Below are 20,576 nucleotides of genomic sequence, written 5' to 3' on the forward strand. Positions count from 1 at the left end.
TGGCATTGCTTCCTTAACTTCAGCCGTAGTTCTGCTAGTTAAACCTATTAGCTCTTACTAACTATAAAATACATACACTGTGATTATTTTTAAATCCCCTTGAACAAAGAAACCCTTTAACTTTTACTTCTAGCACTATCAAATTTTCCCCAAAATGTTTTTATTAAAATCCTCTCTTAAAAACATTTTCTATGACATGTGCTAGTGTCTTTTATCTATCAGTTTAAAGTACATTGCCTTCTTGGCCCCAATTCCACTAAAGAGAATTTCACCTATTTCACCAGAATCTTCCACTAAAGTGTCAAAAGGGTGATTTGTTAAGTGACATTATTCACTTCCAAAAATATTTTAAATGAGGAACCTTTTTGTACCAAAACAACATGAACACTGCTAAGTCCTATTATAACATCTTTTATATTTTACACAATAAAAATATTTCTTACCTGAATTCTTCCACGGAGAATTAATGATATGAGATACAATTCCCTCAGGTTAATGATAGGCTGGTGTTAGTAATTTCATTTGGTGCACTTTTTTAAAATTTGCTTCTTTAAGTATTAAAAATATAAACTGTCCTTTAAGTTAGAATGGAGGTCAATTTATTAGATTCATAAGACAGGAGAAAGGAATTATAAACTGAAAGGGAAAAGTTTAATGTAATAACTGAAATAAAATTAACTTACATAATTATGAAGAGTACATCTCTAAAAAATATAGTTTTCCCCAAAAAAGGCAACTCAAAAACACAACTAAGGTTAAGTTTTATTGATAGCTTTGTAAAGTTATTATTTAGAGGTTATGCCTTTCAAGACATAGATTAGCCAAAATTATTTCAAGAAATATGTTCATCTAACCTTTGAGCTGGCACCTTATCCTGGCTATTCTCTGCCTTAAGACGTAGAAAGCTGCAAAACAAATGTCCAAAAAAAGAAATTCCAGATCTTTTCTCTGTTAGGAGGCTGGACTTGGGTATTTAGCAACTTGTTACATTCCCGGAGACTTACACATATTCAACTCTCAGTGCTTTTCTGAAACAAAAAAAAAAAATCTAGGACATGTTTAAAATAGTAATATTTTAGTCACCATTTTGTCATTAAAAAACATTTTGTAACAAAAATATTAACCAAGTGAAGTTGTGCTATTCTTTCATAGTCCAAATTCTAAATTAGAAGATTTCAGACCGCTCACGGCACTGTACCTTTCCAATCCAATTTTTCATTTTCAGAATATTAATTTTTGGTCCCAAGAGACAGTATCCTTTTATTTAAATGAGTGTTGGACAAAATATCTGAAAAAAATTAGAACTGTGAATCAATTAGTAACCAAGGCTGGTAGTTTTTAAATGGATAGATCTTTACTTACCTGTTTCTTACATATTTTGTGTTCCCTTCTCTCTCCAACTTTGGGGAGGAAATATTAAGGTTTGTTTTTTCTTTCCTTCCACAGCATTTTCTTCTTGCATGGCTGCTTTGGTTGTCAATAGCAACAAGAATTACCGTGAAAGCTCAGCCATTTCACTTGAAGATACATAAATAACCCGGTTTAATGAAAGTAAACGGAAGAAACTTGAAACAATACTAATAATGGTTAGGATTTGACCAGCCTAGAGGTCCTAGAAGTAAGGGAAGAGAGGATTTTTTACTTCTTTGTGGATTAATACCTTCCTTCTTTAAGGCGTAAAATATTGGCTTTAACTTTTGATTTATGTACTTATTTTCATAAATTAAAATTCAGTGAATGAAGCCTTTTTTAGGGTAATACCAGATGAAAAATATTCTAAGCCCAATTTGACACAATAATTTAACTATTGATCCAGAATTATTGTTCTGTATTTTTAAAGGCACATATTTTTTCATATATATATATGTATATATATACATATATCTCAATATATACACACACAAACACATATATATATACATACAGACACACACACATATATGTGTGTCTATATATACATATATGCTTGTTAGAGATATTTTTCATATTCGTCAGGTTCATAATAAATTAGTGTTTTGTATCTTATTGTTGTCGATGTTAACTTTAAAAGAACTCACCATATCTTGATGTTGACACATTTCTTAAAATAGAATAATGAATATAACAGGTACAATTTTAGCAAAAGGCTGAAAATAAATCAAAGCATAAATTGCAAATTACATTCTGGATCACATATTAAGGACAATTGTTTATGCCTATGGTTATGTATTATAAGGAAAAAATATAAAAGGATACCGTTTCTTTAATACTCTTTAATTGCCAATTGTAAATAATCAAATTTATCGAGAAAAATAAAATGATTTTAAATAAAGGTAAACAATAAAGAATAGCAAACATCATTACTTTCTAACTCGTTATATTAGTACAAAGCAGCCAAACAGTTCTGTATAGTTTACTTTTGTCTTCTAATATCTTAAGTTGGGTCACATTTCTCCTACTTTACGTAAGTCAGCCTTGACACACATAGATTAGTAAAATGTATGGTATCGATATGTATACCCATTAAATAAGACTTCTAGCATGAGATTTTAGCCCATGTTTTAAAATTTGCATTTTGAAAACTATACAAAACTGCATTTTAAGTCAAAGCAATGTTAAACCCGGAGTAGACTATTTCCAAGAAGTTTCTGGGGTCTAGCCTCTACTGATGCATAAGGAAATTTTCACAAGCAACTGTCGCCACAATTTTTGTGAAAGCCGCCAAAAATAAATGCCCTACGTGTATTTTTTGTGATATAAAGACCACTGTGAGAAGCACTAAAATAGGATTCATTAGCAGCACATAGTATGGAAATATCTGCCCCATCTTCTCCTGCTAATCTGTTTCTCCACAGCCATTGTAAAACAGCCACGGTAGCAAATACATGCAACCTGACAGCAAAGCCAAGCCACTCATAGTTTACAAGTCTAGAACTTTCCTGTGACCTGCCCAAGAACCACTGTTTCATTTCACCTGAGCGTTGCTGTGATGAACTTTGTTGAGGGCTCTCGGTGATATGAGGCATGGTTAAAAATAATAAGCACGCGATGATTTTATGAAATTGTGACCAACATAATCCAGAGAAACTAAACTATTCGGAGATTAGTTTTTCTGGCCTGCAAAACACAGGTTTACAGATATGAAGTCAATCCTAGGTTTTGAATATTAAAAAAAAAAATGAGGGATGAGAAACCCTAAAGAACTGAGCCCACCTATTATCCAAATGTATGCCTATTTTCTAGTGTATGGTTTACTTCACTGTAAATTAATTACAAAATGCACAAATGCTAGGTCAAGCATAACCTTAGAAAAGCAAATGATGAAATGTCCCAGACTAAGACTGATAAAATTACCACATGCTCCAGACAGGAGTCGCACAGCCTCTTAAGCAAAGAGCACAGCATGACATATGCACATTTTACAGGTGACAAGTGCCAGGTACATGCATGAAAGGAAAAGGTCCTCCCTGACACTGCACTTCTACCTCTCAACCCTAATCTGCAGCTAGAAAAAGTAGTAAATCTAAAAACTTCTCTACAACGTAACCTTAAATTTCACACTACATTTCTCATTGTCAAAAAAATTTATATATTAGCCTGGCAAACTCTATTCATAGACAACAATCCAACACTGGACATTTAAAGCATCAATATCCAGGACAACAGATCCCATGAACAGTGTATTTTGAGTAATTTGGATGATCCCAACTTTTAGCCCACTACTTTGTAAGTCTTAGAGCTACAGAATTCATCAGAATCCAACAGAAGATTAGAGAACAGAACATTTAACAAAGCTACAAATCATTTCTTTATAGTTTTCCCCCAACTCTCCCAATTGTTTCAAAAAAATTTTTTTCTGCCTTAGTTGGGAAAAGAAACTATACATGGGAATGTCTTAGTTCTTGACTGTACACAGACACTAAGATACGATGAATCTTTTAATTCATCGATGATTTTAAAACTCAATCCAAGGGACAAAGGACCTTAAACCACCATTATCTATGTGAAACACCATGAAATCTTTATGTAACCATATTGAACATGGGACGATTTATCCATTAGAAGCTATTACCATAGTAAGTGTATATAAAATCAACTCTAAGCACCCATGCATGTTAAAAAAAAAAAAAAACACAATAAGGTAAGAGCTACAATTTGTGTTTACCTATTTGCTATTTGTGGGCATGCAAACATTTGACTAAGTACCTACAAATTTTAACACTGAAATAAAACAGGAGGTACCAAAGGCTTTAGAAAAATATTTTGGGTGGCAGGAAGCTTATATTTGGATGTCGGTCTATGGAGGTAATTTCCATAAATGTCACAACACATACCTTTGACCATTTAGGGATCTCTCTTAGAAACTGAATTTGAGAACTCTAAGAAAAGAACTCTAGAAAATAAGGCTAAAGATTTTTGGGAAAGAAACATTGTTTTTGGCAAAGTAAGCATAAATCCAGAAATTTCCAATTGTTTCTTCCTTTGTGTACATCAGTGCAAATTTAAACCATGACATATTTCCTAAAATTTCACCAGAAATCAATAATATGTACAAAAGGCAACGCTAATCTTGTGATCTGATGATGCTACTTTAGGAAAACACATCAGTTCTGGAGAATTTATATCATTAATCTACAGAAAGGTTAAAAAGGTACTGACCAAATGAAATGTTCAGTTTGAAAATTTAATTGACTCTAGGTGCACCTGGGGGGCTCAGTCAGTTGGGCATCCAACTCTTGACTTCTGCTCAGGTAATGATCTCATGGGTTCATTGGGCTTGACCCTGACGGTGCAGAGCCTCCTTCAGATTCTCTCTCTCCCTCTCTCTCTGTCTGTCTCCTGCATGCACTTGCCACAGGAGCATGTGTTCTCTCTAAAAACAAACGAACTTTTAAAAAAAATAAAATTTAACTGACTCTAGATTATCCACATGCAAGTAACTAGTGGCAAATTGACTCTCTCCTGACACCTAGTACCTACCAAGGAGATCTCTCCAGCTTTCAATCAATGTACGGCAGAAAATGAGGGTTTCTAATAAAATATAACTAGAAAAAAAATTTTTTTCCCCAAAGTCAACTACTATATTCTAAAGCTAAGAAACTGCCTGGCCTATTGATAAATTTCCCCTCCATAGTAACAAGTTCACTTAACATTGTTTCATCAGACTAAGTTATACTAAAATTCTTAAGAAATCTATGAAAGAAAATTGAAAGAACACATAAATATCTGTCACTCTTTTACCACACATAATAAAACTTTATCCTATCTGGGCTTCAATGTTAATGTATTCCTTTATGCTGGCTTTATTAGTAATTTTATTAGAAATTCTATTATGACCATAATTATCTAATTATCCACTACTATTAATTAAGTGATGAAATCAGAAAAGTTAAAAGCTATGGAGTGTTAAAATGGAAAATTTCTTTAATTTGGTATTATTTAACTGAACTCTATAGTTAGTAACAAATCAATTTTTAGTAACTAGGTATACATTTTGCAACTAATTTGCCCTGATAGATCCCCAAGGATGCACCGTCAATCACATTAGGCCTATGCTACTGATATTTTTCTACGGTTGTAGTGACTGATATCACTTTGAAATGTTTTCAAGCCACATTATTTTGGCTGCATTGTATGATTTTTGAGAACCGATCATTTACTTGTTCCCATAAAAAAAAAGAGAAGGTCTTGGCCTGAGCAATGTAAACTTCTTAGCTCCCTTCTAGGTTGACTGACACAGGTAACCATTCTCAGGTTAGAGTCTTGGTTGGTATTGACCTCTGAGGAAAGGCATTCAAAGCTCCTTTCTCTGCTTCTCCTGAGGAGATGGGGTACTGACTGATTGGTGCCCTCTTAAGCCACACACTGAGCTATCTTCCTTTGAGAGAGAGAGATTCTCTGAGGACCTGTGTGCACTAGGGTTCTAGGCTCCATTGCCCCCTGGGGCTTGAGGACTGCAGGAGAATCAGTTCTTCCTCACACCCCAGTGAAAAGGAGTCAAGTTTGAGTCTGGTTAGGAACATGAAGAGTACTTACCACAGATTCCGCTTTGAGTCTATTCAGGCCTAAGTGACTTACTTATAGCAGCCCTTCATGAGATCCAGGGAAACTGGGATAAAAACTAAGGGTCATTTTGGGGCGCCTGGGTGGCTCAGTCAGTTAAACGTCCGACTTCAGCTCAGGTCACGATCTCACGGTCCGGGAGTTCGAGCCCCGCGTCGGGCTCTGGGCTGATGGCTCAGAGCCAGGAGCCTGTTTCCGATTCTGTGTCTCCCTCTCTCTCTGCCCCTCCCCCGGTTCATGCTCTGTCTCTGTCTCAAAAATAAATAAACGTTAAAAAAAAAATTTAAAAAAAAAACTAAGGGTCATTTTGGCTCCTTTGAACATCTGCAACAATCAGGAGCTTTGGGGAAATGAGCACTGGTCAAGGAGTTTGATGTTCCTGGGTTCACTGGCCCTATTTCATTCAACAGCTCATGTAGGATAAATGATGCCTGGAGGCAATGTTTGTGCCTCATCTTTTTTATCCCAACCCATAATTGCTTAGAAATGAATTAAGCCATAGCAAAATGTTGATGAGCTTTTGTGCTGATATCCAATGAATACAAAAGTAACTCATACAAAATTGATAAAAAAAAAAAATCTTCCACTGACTTATTTGCAGAACCCCTCTATACTGGTTAATAGAAGACATCTATCTGCACTCCATTTACAATGCCTCTGGATACCAACTCTATAAACTGTTGACTGATCTTTAAAATAGGAAGGAAGGAAGGAAGGAAGGAAGGAAGGAAGGAAGGAAGGAAGGAAGGAAGGAAGGAAGGGGAGAGAGAGAGCAAGCCAGCAAACAAGCAAGCAGTATGGAATAGACTTTGATAATACAGCAAACTTCAGCACACTGAGAGAGATCCTAACTTCAAACTGTCTTTTCTAACCTGGAATTGTCCTAAAAGTCCTAAAGACTTCACAAATCACGCTATTCTGGGCTGGACTGAGCTATCAGAAACTAAATATGTAGATAATGCTTCTTAAACTTCCCATGAACTGCGCTTTTAAAGTTCTCAGGGCGTCTGAGTGGCTCAGTCGGTTGAGCGTCTGACTTTGGCTCAGGTCATGATCTCACAGTTTGTGGGTTTGAGCCCCGCATTGGCTCTGTGCTGACAGCTCAAAGCCTGGAGCCTGCTTCGGATTCTGTGTCTCCCCCTCTCTCTCCTTCAAAAATAAATGAAAACATTAAAAAAAAAAAAATTAGAGTAAAGTCGTCATCTTAGATCAGAGGATCTTCTAGGAAATAGCTTTGTAAAACCACCACCAGGTGCACCCGGGTGGATCAGTCAGTTGAGAGTCTGACTCCACCTCTTGATTTCAGCAGTTTAGCTGTCCTGATCTCCAGGTTCCTGAGATCAAGCCCTGCGCCAGGCTCTCCCTCCTCTCCCTCTCCCTCCCTCTCCCTCTCTCTCCCTCTCCCTTCAGGACAGAAATGTTGCTGTGGCCCCTTCCACTCCACCATTCACTACTGCTCTGTGAGGGACCACATGAAAGTTTACATGTGGGAAAAGCCATAATTTCCCCCAAATAACTCATCTAATTATCCTGTAACAAACATCATGAATTGTATGAAAATAACACTTTTCTTTTTCCTTTGGCTACCGGAAGCTAAGAGCCAAATTAGAAGACATATTTAGGACCCAAGTCTTACATATCTATATTTTAATAATAACTCTCCTCCCAACAACTTATCTTTTACTGTATCCTTTTTTTCCTTCCCCTAGCCCTTGTTAATTCTGTTTTTCTATTGCATGCATTCCTGGAAGCCATCTTCATATCCTTCCCCAAACAAGGTAGAACATAAACAAATAGAAACAAAGAAACCAATTCTATTATTTTTTTTAATTTTTTTTTCAACGTTTATTTATTTTTGGGACAGAGAGAGACAGAGCATGAACGGGGGAGGGGAAGAGAGAGAGGGAGACACAGAATCGGAAACAGGCTCCAGGCTCTGAGCCATCAGCCCAGAGCCCGACGCGGGGCTCGAACTCACGGACCGCGAGATCGTGACCTGGCTGAAGTCGGACGCTTAACCGACTGCGCCCCCCAGGCGCCCCCCAATTCTATTATTTTTAAACTCTCTTCTAAGGAATCAAAAATAAGAAGTGGCTAAAAGGAAGGTTTCCACTGTGTAACATTATGCATGATTGAATCTCCTTTAAGTTACATATTTTTATCAGATAATTTATAAAAGTAAAATGAGAGTTCTTCGATTACTGTACTTACATAAGAGTAGGATGTCCCTGTAACTCTCCCACATCTAAATGTATGTAACAGTGATGATGCATATGTAAAGATACTGACTGCAACACATTTCATAAAACCAAAATACTGAAAATCACCTAAATGTGCATAGATAGGGATTTTTAAGTTAATTAGGTACAGCCATATAATGGTAAACTGTACAACCATTTAAAAGAATGAGTCATGGGGGCACCTGGGTGGCTTGGTCGGTTAAGCGTCCGACTTCGGCTCAGGTCACGATCTCGCGGTCCGTGAGTTCGAGCCCCGCGTCGGGCTCTGTGCTGACCGCTCAGAGCCTGGAGCCTGTTTCCGATTCTGTGTCTCCCTCTCTCTCTGCCCCTCCCCCGTTCATGCGCTCTCTCTGTCTCAAAAATAAATAAACGTTAAAAAAAAAACTTAAAAAAAAAAAAAAGAATGAGTCATGCTTACATGAACTGATAAGGACTGATCTCCAAAATGCAATATATGAGAAAAGAAGATAGAGAATAATCCTATTTTGTGTTATCAATTTATGAACAAAGATAATTTTGCAATTGCTTAGAAATCTCTGCAAATATCACTAAGAAACAGTTCCTGGGGGTTGGAACTAGGTGTCAGAAAAATAAGGAAGTTAGAAAGGCTTACTTTCACTACCCTCTCCCTGTCTTCGAGTCTTTTAATATTTGACTTAGGCATGCATTTAATTTTTAAAATAAAATGATTTAAGTTTACAATTAAGATAAAGGTTAGAATAACTAATAGAAAAGTTACACCTCTATGGTTTTAAAGTCACTTTTAAATCCTGGTGGAAATCCTGGCAAACAGACAAACCTCACTCCATCCTCACAATATCAGACAGTTGCCTCTGGTGAAGAAGAAACAGATGAAAAGGGGGGACAAAGCGTCTTTCACTGACTTATCAGAGGGGTTTTGGAGGGAAAGAGCAGGGATCAGACTAGCCTAGAATCAAGCAACATATCAGGTTCTGGATACAGAATTGCCAGAGCCTTAAGTCAGCAGTGCAATCCAGTCTTTTCCATCACCTACTAACTACCATGTAAGAAACCTTTGATCAATTAGTCAAAACTACAAACGCATATGTAGAAAATACTAGGACACATCCAAAACAATATTTCTTCACTGTATATTCAAGGTTATTTTAGAATTATATTAGTAAAAGATTAGAATCAACACAAATGTCCATCAAGAAGAAACTGATTAATAAATTATGATACAGCCATGTAATAGAGTATTACAAATCCATTTAAAAAAAAAAGTGACCAGGCTCTTCATATACTGATAATAAAGAAAGCTTTCCAAGATATATTGTTAAGGGAAAGAAGCAAGGTGCAGAACAATGTATACAGTATGCCTTTCATTTGGACAAAAGAGATGGGGTAGAGAAGATACAGGAATTTGTCCATAAGTATGTAAAATCTTTCTGAAAGGTACACAAAAAGCTGATAATATTCATTGCTCTTGAGGAGGGATATATGAAAAAAAAATAAGTGCATTTTCTCTGACAAAATAAATATTTTTAGAAGATTGATGGGGAAAACATTTTAACCTGCATCAAACTGGTGGGAAAGGGGTGACAATATCTATGTGTGGTGGTGAGGAAGGAAGGGGGAGTAATGAGGATTAGGCTGTCAGAACCTTCCTCTCCCTCCCTTTCATCTTCAGCATGATGAAGGCCCAGCCCCTGTGATAGATATCTTCCATTACTCACCAAGGGATGCTGCATGGACTCCCTCAACATCACTGGATTATCGCTTTAAAAGCATTCAGTTGATTCAAAGGACTCAAAATGCATATAACCTGAATTCTACAGATAAAATGCACCCTTCAAAAATGCTATTACATTTGCTGTAACAGGGAATGAGGGAGGAAAACACCTGTGTTTTTCAAAGCTTATCCACAAGTTCTCAAGCAGAAACACAGTGTTGTTTCTGGGGCCAGAAGTGCCTCCTTGGTACCAGTGTGGACGTGTACATGCACTCTGAAGCAGCTGACTGTGCAGCGACGAGAGTGCTTCCCTTTACGTGGCCTGACGTCCCAGCTTGTGAAGCACTAACATTTCCAATCCATAAAGGTTAAGGCCTTTCCAGATTAACTCTATGAAGGGATCTTAGGGAATCAGTAAATCTTAAAAGTATTATATAAAGATCAGAAGAGAATGAAAAAACAAAGTCATTTCTGGGAAACTTAACTTTCAAGACTCCACATACTCAAAAACTACCTGTTTGAAAAGGTCAAACTTCTCCAACACTGATTTTAGTCTGGAATCTGCATTCCAAGACCACTTGAAGTTACTCAAAGTACATAGTGTTCTTAAATAACCTTTTCATGGAAAGTGGTAGTTGAATAATCTTAAAAACTCCACTTCCTGAGGATTTGGAGATGCGGGTTTCGTGCTGAAAAGTAGTTATAAGATTGCCCACTGAAATGCTTTTACTCCTACCACAAAAACAAAACAAAACAACCCCCAAAAAACCCAAAAGCAAAGAACCAAAAATATGCATACCCACCCCCAAAATAGAGGAGGAAGCTAACAACTTTAAAATAGTGAAGTGTGCCCAGCTCCATTAAACTGGACCCAGGACCTGCCGGCCATTTTCAACACAGCTCCCACCTGAGACTCCCAGTTTCTCCTGCACATATGACTGTATGAGCATAAAAAGATTTATCTCTCACATTCAATGGAGGTTGCTATCGCTGTTGACTAAACATGGAAAGGCACTCACTAGGAATAACCTCTCTTTGGGGGAGCACTATGTGTGACCTTCAAAGCCAATTCCAGTATTTCTCATTCACTCTTGATTATTTCAAAGAAAAATGTTCAAAATCTCAATAATCAAAGAAAGGTGTAATCTATATAATTATGTGACTGAGGACAGGAAACCAGTATAGGGAACAAAAATCAATAAATCACGTTCCATTTCAAGTTTCTCAACCTAGATACAAGTAACAAATGAAATATGAAATCTAAATGTTTCACTGACTAAATCAAAATCTCTACTAAAACTAATAACCTTTTCATTTGAAGTACAGAAAGAATTTAACAATTTGCTCTTCAGTCTTTCCGGTGGTCCACAATCCTTAGCCAGTAATATATATTATCCAGCAAAATTATTTGACAACTCCAAAATAGTTTCAGAATAAATTACTGTTTCTCGGTCCCTATGTCACACTAGTCTATAAATTTATTTAACGTTGATAAGAATTCAAAAGTTTCACTTTCCAGGACAATTGCACAGTTTTAGCCTTTGCTAACCTCAGGGAGGAGGTGGGAAGAAATGAGGTTTAGAACTAACAAAGTCAACCTCTAGGTATAGGTTTTATATCGTTCAAAAAACCTTCAGAAAAACATAACAGAACATCTGCATTTTGCCTCGTTTTAAGGAAAAATGATACAAAACCACCCGAATTCATGTAATTTCCTTCAGAAACCACAAAATGCTCAGTGACCGCCAAAGAACTCAGAAACTGACGATCTTTGTCGAAACACAGAACTTGTATTTTGGATTTTTCTTCACACCTCTAAAGAATGCTTTCGACGGAAACACTACTGTCATAGCTACGTATACAACCAAATGTCTAAGTAAAGTAAACCAAAAGACAACCACATAGAAATACAATATTTAACCTCCACACTCTTTCTGCCTTAAGGAAGCTCTCAGATGGAGTTCAGAGCTGCAACGCATCTGAGAGACCTACTTGTAAAATAAAAAGACTGCAGCTGAGAAAAGTTAACTAGCTAACCAGGTATAGAAGTCAGAGACACTCAGGTGTCCCAAACCATCTGGTGCTTTCAGTTAAGAGCTGGTTCCACAGCATACGCGGTTGTTTTAAATAAAATACACAGCCCCTGAGAAATCTTTTGTACAGAGATCTCCACTTGTCAGGAGAAATTGTTGAAATCACTAAAACGAAGTATACCATTAATATGATGGGAAAGTGAAGGAATAGATTAATTACAGAACAAGAAACAAGTATTTTGTGACAAATCTAATTAAGGTGCTGTGTGCTGTACATATAGAACTATCAGTGTGTTGCGATTAAGAAAATTTCCCTTTACCATAAAGAGTCACAATCAACAGTCGATGAAGATAAAGCCCAAGACAATTAGAAGTCAAGTTTTGAATTCTCAATATGTAGATACCTGTTTAAGAGTCAAGAACGGAGGTAGGTGGAGGGATAGGTTACATAGATGATGGGGATTAAAGAGGGCACCAGTCGTGATGAGCACCAGGTACTGTATGGAAGTGTTGAATCACTATATTGTACACCTGAAATATTACACTGTATGTTAACTAACTGGAAGTTAAATAAAAACTTCTTTAAAAGAATATAAAACAAAGAATCAAAGGATAGAGAGAAGGCAAGGGTATGCCCTCTAAAAGGACTGTGAAAACACAATCTGCCTGTTTCTGGACTAGGTCTTACTTTCCACAGCCAGGCAGGAACGTTGGGATAGAATGTCAGGTGGCACGGGCAGGAAGCAGGAAGACAGCTCCTCTGCCTGTCTGGGTAGCATCCTTCCTTCCTCAGTCCCTGCGGGAAGGATGAGAAGTCTGCCTGACGGAGGCTTGGTGGCTAGACACCGTGACCTGGGGCAGAGGCTGAGCAACACTAGCACCCTGCAAAGTCAACTGGCCTCTCCAAACAAGCCCATGTAAAGGAAAGTAGCAAGTGAACATGAAAAGCAGCATGTTCTATGTAAATACATATATTTGACTCACATGAATAGAGTCAAAATGGCTTACATATGCTCAACCAAGTGGATTAAACACCAAAGGGTCACCGAACTAGACCGTGAGAGCTGATAAGAAACATAATGAGGGCATGGCTTCCCCCCACTTCCACACATCTTCTAAAGGATAAATCTGGAGGTTCTGTGTCTAGGTAAGAATAGTTTCCTTTTGCTTTGCTGTGCTAATTTGAAGGAAAATTCCTAACTGAATCATTCAGAAACACAAGAACCAGGGGACCTTGGATAAGGAAAGGAGAACGGTCCTCATGGGTAAGAACTCTAAAATTATCGAAGGATCAGAAAGGCAAAAACATTTTTCACAGTAAATTTCCCAGAAGCTCTCTGGAAGTTTTGTAGGTAATCCATTACCCACAAGTGTAAGTGTTTAAAGAACAGCAAGGCATTTTTTTCCTTGAATAAATGTAGTGACAAAAACATTTAATTCTTTTAAATTAAAAGTTTCCTTTAAAAACTAATCAGGAGCTTTCTGTTTGTCCCCAGCAAGCCTCTCTTTGGTGCTCTTCTTCCTACTTTGAGCTGACCTCTGGCCCCCACATTCCTCCACCTGTTTATAGCAAAACAAAGATGGGGGGAACTCTAAGCTGACAAGAGACATTTGGACAATCTGGGATTCTGGAAAAACAAAACTTACACAAGGAAACATCCATCTTTGAATTTGTTTTTTTGTTGTTGTTTTGTTTTTTTTACAAGTTTGCCATCTATAATATTAATGGTAAAGATCCATCTGGCCCTTTTTAATTTAAAGGCTTTTTATTTTATTGTATCACTGAGAATCTTAGAATCATTTTTTTAAATTTTGGCAGTATAAATGCAAAAATACATTTATCATGCCTAGAAAACAAAGAATCTGATAGCATGGGTGTGTCCCATCCCACAAAACTGTTTGAATAGCAGTATTACTTTATATTTCTTTACTTTCATCAAACACATACATAGTATTTACTCTGTGCCAGGAATTGTTTTATGTGCTTTACAAATAACTCATTTACACCTCAGGTATGGTCCTATGAGGTGTTATACTCAAACACAGAGAGGTCGAATCACTTGCTCAAGGTCACACAGCTAATAAGCAGTGGAATTGAAATTTAAACCCAGGGAGTCTAGCTCCAGAGTCCATGTTCCCCTCCATTATGCTGCCTCTCAAACTTCCACCAATTCTCCGTTAAGGTAAGCTGTGATTTGTGCAGGATCTATACATTTTTATAACATTACCATTTCAATAATTGACTCATGTCATTGTAGCAGCTTCCGCAGATTCTCAAGGAACAGGAAGAAAGATAAATACTATCAAATGCTACGCTTCACCACTTTACACTCTGTTAGAAACAAAACGACGGTATAGAAAATAATAAAATGGTGGCTCATTTCTGCTGGGAAAAATACTCTGCTAGGAACTTCCTCGGATGTTGGATGTTTAAATTCGGTAATGCCACTGAAACTGTGCAAGGTCTTTACGTTCATTTAAATTCAGAATCACCAAGCTGGTGTATACTAGAGAAAACGTAACTACATGTAAAAAGGCAAAACAGCTCTTAGAAGCTCTTTCTGGGGAACTCCACGGTTGATGAACCTCTGAGACACAGAAGAATTTTCTCCTTGGAATTCTTTTAGCACATCTGGCAGAGTGCGCATGGACTCCTCCGCCTCTGCCGGCCGTCCACTCTGGCACTCTGTCTGCAGGGACAGTGCGCTCCACTTTGCTCAGGGCACTCTGCCAGAACAGCCTTGTCCTCCGTAGGGCTGGGGGACCCTGCACACCCCAAAGCACTTTAATAATCCTGACAATTAAGGCAGCAAAGGGGAAATTACCTGCATTCCCGCAAAGAAACTACTCATGTTTTTTATTTGGGGACGGTGTGGTGTGTGTTGAGCCCATCCTCTCTTCACGCTTTGATTATCAAAAGCGGATTGCTCTTCAATTTCCACACCTGTGGCCCCCAGCTGTGCAAATGCTTCTTGACACTGTGGTATAATGGGCAGAAGACTATTCCACCAGGCACCATTCTTCTTTTTGACCATCTTCCCTCAAAAACAACTAACCAGTGGAGAGGCGCCCGGGTGGCTCAGTTGGTTAAGCATCCGACTTCAGCTCAGGTCATGCACGATCTCGCGGTTCATGAGTTCAAGCCCCATGTCGGGCTCTGTGCTGACAGCTCAGAGCCTGAAGCCTGCTTCAGATTCTGTGTCTCCCTCTCTCTCTGCACTCCCCCCCCCCCCCACCCAAACCTGCTCATGCTCTGTCTCTCAAAAATGAATAAATGTTTAAAAACTTAAAAAGAACTAACCTGTCAGGCACAGCAGCTTTGCCTAGTTCTTTTGTTTACTGGAAACTGGAGTTACCATCATCTCCCTTAATTAAAAGACGCAATGGCCCAACAGTGCAAAAAGTCTAGCCCAGTGCCTTGCAGGTAACAGAAAAACCTTAGTCCCCTTTTACCTTTCCATCTCCAACCAGAGATGTCAACCTGTTAATATTACTCTCCCTCCTTCTTCGCAAAGTTAAGGGCAGATATCATGCACAATTCTCAAAGATGGACATAGCTGTGGGAACACCTAGCTTCCCTGAATTTAAATTTATTCCTCCCACGGCCAACACATCTGTAGGGCTCTGCCCTGTCTGGCTCCAGCCTTCCTCACTTCACTTCTCTATTCCTCTAAGCTCCTTTCTCTTGAGCACTGGGATATGAGGAATCCAACTGTGTTCCCATCAACCCACCAGACATGACAGATGCCCAGAAATTTACTTGATTATTTGTGGAGTTTCTTGTAGGGGAATAGAATACAATTTTGAGATCCCAATACAGTTGCTGGGAACCAATTTCTCAAACTTCCATGATGTGGTTCTCATTTCTACTATTAAAATATCCATGGAAAAGGTAAAAAATCAGTACTCTGATGTGGCACTTATTCCATGATGTTGATTACTTACAGAAAATAAAAACTATTCTATTTCAGAGGTGTTATTTGATTACAGTGGGTGGTCTATTTAGAATAGTCAATACAATCTAACTTAAAAAAAAAAAAAGGCTTTACAAATAGGCTACCTTCCACAACAAGTATGGTAAGGATTATATTAGTGCTATAAGGTTCAGAGACTGTTTAGTGTAAATACAGTCTAGACTCATTATCTTACCTCCATCTCAGAGTCTGGAGCACAGAAAAGAAAAAGCCTGATGAGAAAACAGGAGCTGGGGATACTGGGGACAAATGCTAAAGCATCATAGGTGGCTCTTCTGTGACTGTGTGACTGACAAAGCTGGCCCCTTGCTACGTACAGCTGGCTCCGGTTGAAAGAGGCAAGATAAGGAGTCAGGAACTGAAAACTCCCGTGTCAGAACCACACCACCAAGTCTTGCTCAGTAATGAGCCCACTGATGTGCAGAGTGAAGCCATGAATAATGGTGGAAAGCCGCACCCCATAGGGAGCTGAAGTTCCCAGAGAGGATACTCACGCTGACACTGTCCCCAGGAGCGGCGGGCCCAGCCCCAGCAGCAGTCAATCCTCCCACCATAACGACACAGGCCAATGGATGACACTATTTGCCTGGGCCACCTACCAAACAAAAAGATTCAAAATAAATAAAGATACTTTTGAAATTAAAAATTATTTCCTCTGGTATTACTTTTAAAAAAGAATTTAAATCACACCCAACAATCTACTATGAACTCCTTCCTGCCGGCAGAAATTTAAGGATAAAACTCAGGAAAATAGTTCTGCTGTGATCTAGTTCCAAATTTCAGACAGTTAAACATATGTACAACACACAGGAGCACGGTGAAAGGGAGGGGAAGATCCTTTGTAATATGGAAATAGCATCAGCTAAAAGCAAGAATTCTCAAGGCTGACACTCACAGGGTGGTTTCTGAAGCTTGAAATAAAACAGATTCCTCAAAGACCCACACCTGTTATTTGGGGGAAAACCAGTTTTGACTGATTTATCATAAACTGAAAAGTATTAAATAATATGACATGTCAAAGCAGAAAGAAAAAAAAATCTGCCTTACATTTTCTGCCTTGGAAAGGAGAAGATGTGGGAAGGGGCAGAAAGATGGGAGTCCTCAAAATCAAATGAAACAGATCTCTTTTCGAGATAGGACTCTTTGGCAGAAAATGTTCCCAGAAAATAAAGAAGTATTAGAAAAAGAAGTCTAAATAAAACCTGGAAGAGTTTAAAGTATAGCTAACATCTCAAGTGTCCCTGTGGTTTGAAACTTTCCTGCATCAACAATCCCTGTTATCTTCCTCATTAATGTAAATGAGGACTAAAAGTATTCAATTTCAAGGATACCAATTTATCCACCAGGTTCCACTTTGACACCTTATTTGGTAAATCGTTTCTTTTAGATTCACACCTGACTTTTTACTCCCACAGGCTCAATATTTTAATTGGCTGTTTTAAAATTAAAGCTACCTTGGGGCGCCTGGGTGGCGCAGTCGGTTAAGCGTCCGACTTTAGCCAGGTCACGATCTCACGGTCCGTGAGTTCGAGCCCCGCGTCGGGCTCTGGGCTGATGGCTCAGAGCCTGGAGCCTGTTTCCGATTCTGTGTCTCCCTCTCTCTCTGCCCCTCCCCCGTTCATGCTCTGTCTCTCTCTGTCCCAAAAATAAATAAAAAACGTTGAAAAAAAAATTAAAAAAAAATTAAAGCTACCTTAAAAATCTTAACGCAAAACCATGTGATGTATTTCTTATTGCAAATGTGTGCGTGCCAGAAATGCACAACACGTGGGCAAAGAATTGCTTTAATAAAACAAAACAGCCTCTGGCCGCTACCCACATTTTCTTAAACACTCCTAATCTTTCCAATTCCCGTTTCTTTTATCTCCCCTTATGCCCGCGAGCACAAAGCACAAAATAACCTCGAACTTTCTATTTCCTCCAACCAGGTGGTAAACAAGCGGTAGCTCTTCTAAGCGCTCCACTGGTTCTCCTCGGTTCCTGTTCCCCTCCAGGTACAAGAAAGCCAATCAATCGTGGAATTGATTCGTTACAAGATTACAAGGAAAACAGGTGCGGCTGTCTTTGGAGCTGCTCAGAAGGCCACCAGGAGGGGTTGGGGGGGGGGGTCTCTGAAAGAGGAAGACTGGATGGCGGTGTGACCCAGGTTAAAATCTCTCCCGGCTGCTCCAGCCTGGTTTGTGCACCGGCCGCAGCGCTCGGCGTTCGGGGTGGGTCTGGTCTACAATTGCAAGGAGGTGGGATAACCAAGCACGCCCTCCTGACCGACAGACACACACAAACACACACACCCGCCAGAGCGGATCCCGCGGCGGGGAGAGAGCGCCGCGCGCCGCCGCCAGGGGAGCGGCTGAGTGACAGCGGCGACGGAGCCGGGGGTTGTTGGAACCTGTCAGAGCACGCTGCAGCCCGGCTCGCCCGAGGTCTCGTGAGCGGTGTGTGCGTGCGTACACATACACAAACACACGCGTAGCGCTCCCCGCCTTTCAGTCCTTATTTCGAGTCCTCCTCCCGCAAGCCAGCCAAGTGCGGAGGCAAACGGGTCCTCCCTGGAAGCCCAATCTCTTCCTCGCCCCTACCCTTTGTGTGAGCGGCTCTGACAGCTTCAGGCCGGGATCTGGCCCGGGCACCTGGAAGTTTCCCCGCGGTAGGGTCGTAGGGAAATCTAAATCACGAGCCAGAGTTTCCTGACCAAAGGTGTCCTGCGCATCACCTCGGCTTAGGAGCTAGCCCGCGCCCTCCGAGCCCCGGGGCCGGGCTCCAGCCTTCCTCCTTCCCTAGCCCTGATTCCCGAGCCGGGAGCTGGGAGCCGCAACTGGGTTCCGGGACTCGAAGGGGTCGCCCTCCCCAGCCTCGGGCAGCCACCGGTCTGGAGAGCGGTTCGACGGCTCTCCTCCTGCCGACGCCGTGCGGTGGCCCAACTTCTGGCCGGGTAGACTCCTCTCTGACCTCGCAGCCGGGCGGGGAGAGGGAACCCCAGCACCGCGCGCGCGAAATTAGCGCCGGAAGGAGGAGAAGAGGGCGCCCCGGGTCCCAACCCACCTCACGTCGAACTCGGCAGCCGCCTGCAGGTAGAGCGAGGAGCCGAGCACCAGAGCCAGGAGGAAATCCATGTCGGGCGGCGAATGCACCGCTGCGCGCGGGGAACAGGTTGGGGGTGCTGGAAGCGGAGGAGAGGCGCGCTCGTCCCCTCGGCTCCAGGGAGGAGCTGCGGGCGCCGCGGCGACTGCTGCAGCTGTCGGAAGAGAGCGGCGCGGCGAGCAGCCGGAGCAGGTCTGCGGCGCCCGGAGCCCCCTCTGGCTCCCTCCCCGCGAGGGGAGGTGCTGCAGGGGGAGCTACGCCGCCCGCGGGGAGGGGCGCAGGGGGCGGAGGGGGGTGGGGGTGGGCGCGTGCGCCCTCCTCACCGCCCTCCCAGGCCGGGGCCGGCGGTGTGGGCGCTTGGCCCCGCCGCGGAAAGCTCGGGAGCTGGAGCGCTGAGGGAAGCAGCGTCTGTTGAGGGCCAGCCAAGTGGGGCAGGCGCCAGGCTGCGAGGAAAGTTGCAAGCCCGGCCTGGGCGAGGGAACGCAGGGCGCTCCGCAGGGAAGGGTGAGCCGGGGAGGGAAAGGACCCGGGGCGAAGGTGCGCGCTTCGCGGGTTCCGCCTGAACAGGTGGTGACCGCAGGGGCTAGCAGCAGCTTCCGCCGGGGGCGGAGAAGCCCAAGACTGGAGAGGTTTGTCGGGCTGGAGCTGAGCAGTGTCTGCAGTGAGTGAAACCACAGCACGACTGCACGACTTGGACAAATTAGCAAAGGCAAACTCCGGGAGTTTGCTTCTCCCGCAGAGTTGGCAAAGGCATATTTTTTTATTTTGTAACCAACCGAAAGAAATGTTTGGCTCTCCAGTCGAGTTTTGTAGAAGAAACGTGCAGGCTGTTTTCTATCTTTGCCAGCTCAACTTCGAGCACGTTAGAACGATAGCAACGGCTGCCCTTCCAGGGGCACGTGCAGGCCAGTGAGGGAGGGCTGTTACTACTTAGCAGCCTGTGGTGCCTGATCATGGGGAGATCATTTAGAAACCATTTTAAACAATCTTTGTTCTGCTGTTGCAGAGTAAAAAATAATGTACTAAAAGACTGTTCAAATAAAAACACACAACGATCATTCTAAAATGCACGTAAAAACATACATCCTTTGAGTCATCCCTCTTCTCAAACCCTGCCCCAATGACTCCATCTCTCATACCTCTCAGGCCTAATCTATTCTCTCTCTTTCCCTAGCCCATGACTTCCATGTGTTCCTCGAACACCTCAGGCGTGCCCCTGCCTTTGGGCCATTGACTGGCAGATACTTTGCCTGGATATCTACATGGTTCACTTTCTCACTTCAGGCTTTGATTAAAAGTTACCTCTTGGAGGAATTCAGCTTTTAAATTTGCTAATTTAAAGCTGCAAATCGGCCCCCTCAGGATGCCCCATGATTTGTTCTACCTTGTTCTTTTCTCCATAGCACTCACCTTCCGGTGTCCTGTATAATTTATTTCTTGTTTGTATGTCTGTCTTTCTGGTAGAATGCAAACTCTTCAAGGGAAAGTTTCTTCTTTAGTGCCCAGAACAGTG

The 20,576-nt window shown here is 41.1% G+C and overlaps 1 protein-coding gene across 7 annotated transcripts in view; it reads right to left on the minus strand.

The window, feature by feature from the left end:
• The window catches only part of NPNT (nephronectin), an 83,657-nt gene extending 64,352 nt beyond the window's left edge, over positions 1–19,305 (minus strand). For 2 of the 7 annotated variants that reach the window (XM_086704463.1, XM_086704466.1), the window contains exons 1-3: positions 19,025–19,305; positions 16,477–16,577; positions 855–905 (exon numbers count right to left, since the gene is read on the minus strand). In XM_086704463.1, coding sequence (XP_086560589.1) covers positions 855–905; positions 16,477–16,577; positions 19,025–19,095 — 223 coding nt within the window. In that variant the 5' untranslated portion in view covers positions 19,096–19,305. Of the gene's footprint in view, positions 1–854; positions 906–1,004; positions 1,024–16,476; positions 16,578–19,024 lie in introns of those variants that run through there. The other 5 variants (XM_086704462.1, XM_025921833.2, XM_086704461.1 and 2 more) reach the window with 5 other exon arrangements.
• Between the last annotated feature and the right edge of the window lie 1,271 nt (positions 19,306–20,576).

Source organism: Puma concolor, chromosome B1, assembly GCF_028749965.1.
Source record: "Puma concolor isolate L17-30 chromosome B1, mPumCon1.1.hap2, whole genome shotgun sequence".
Taxonomy (NCBI): Eukaryota; Metazoa; Chordata; class Mammalia; order Carnivora; family Felidae; genus Puma; species Puma concolor.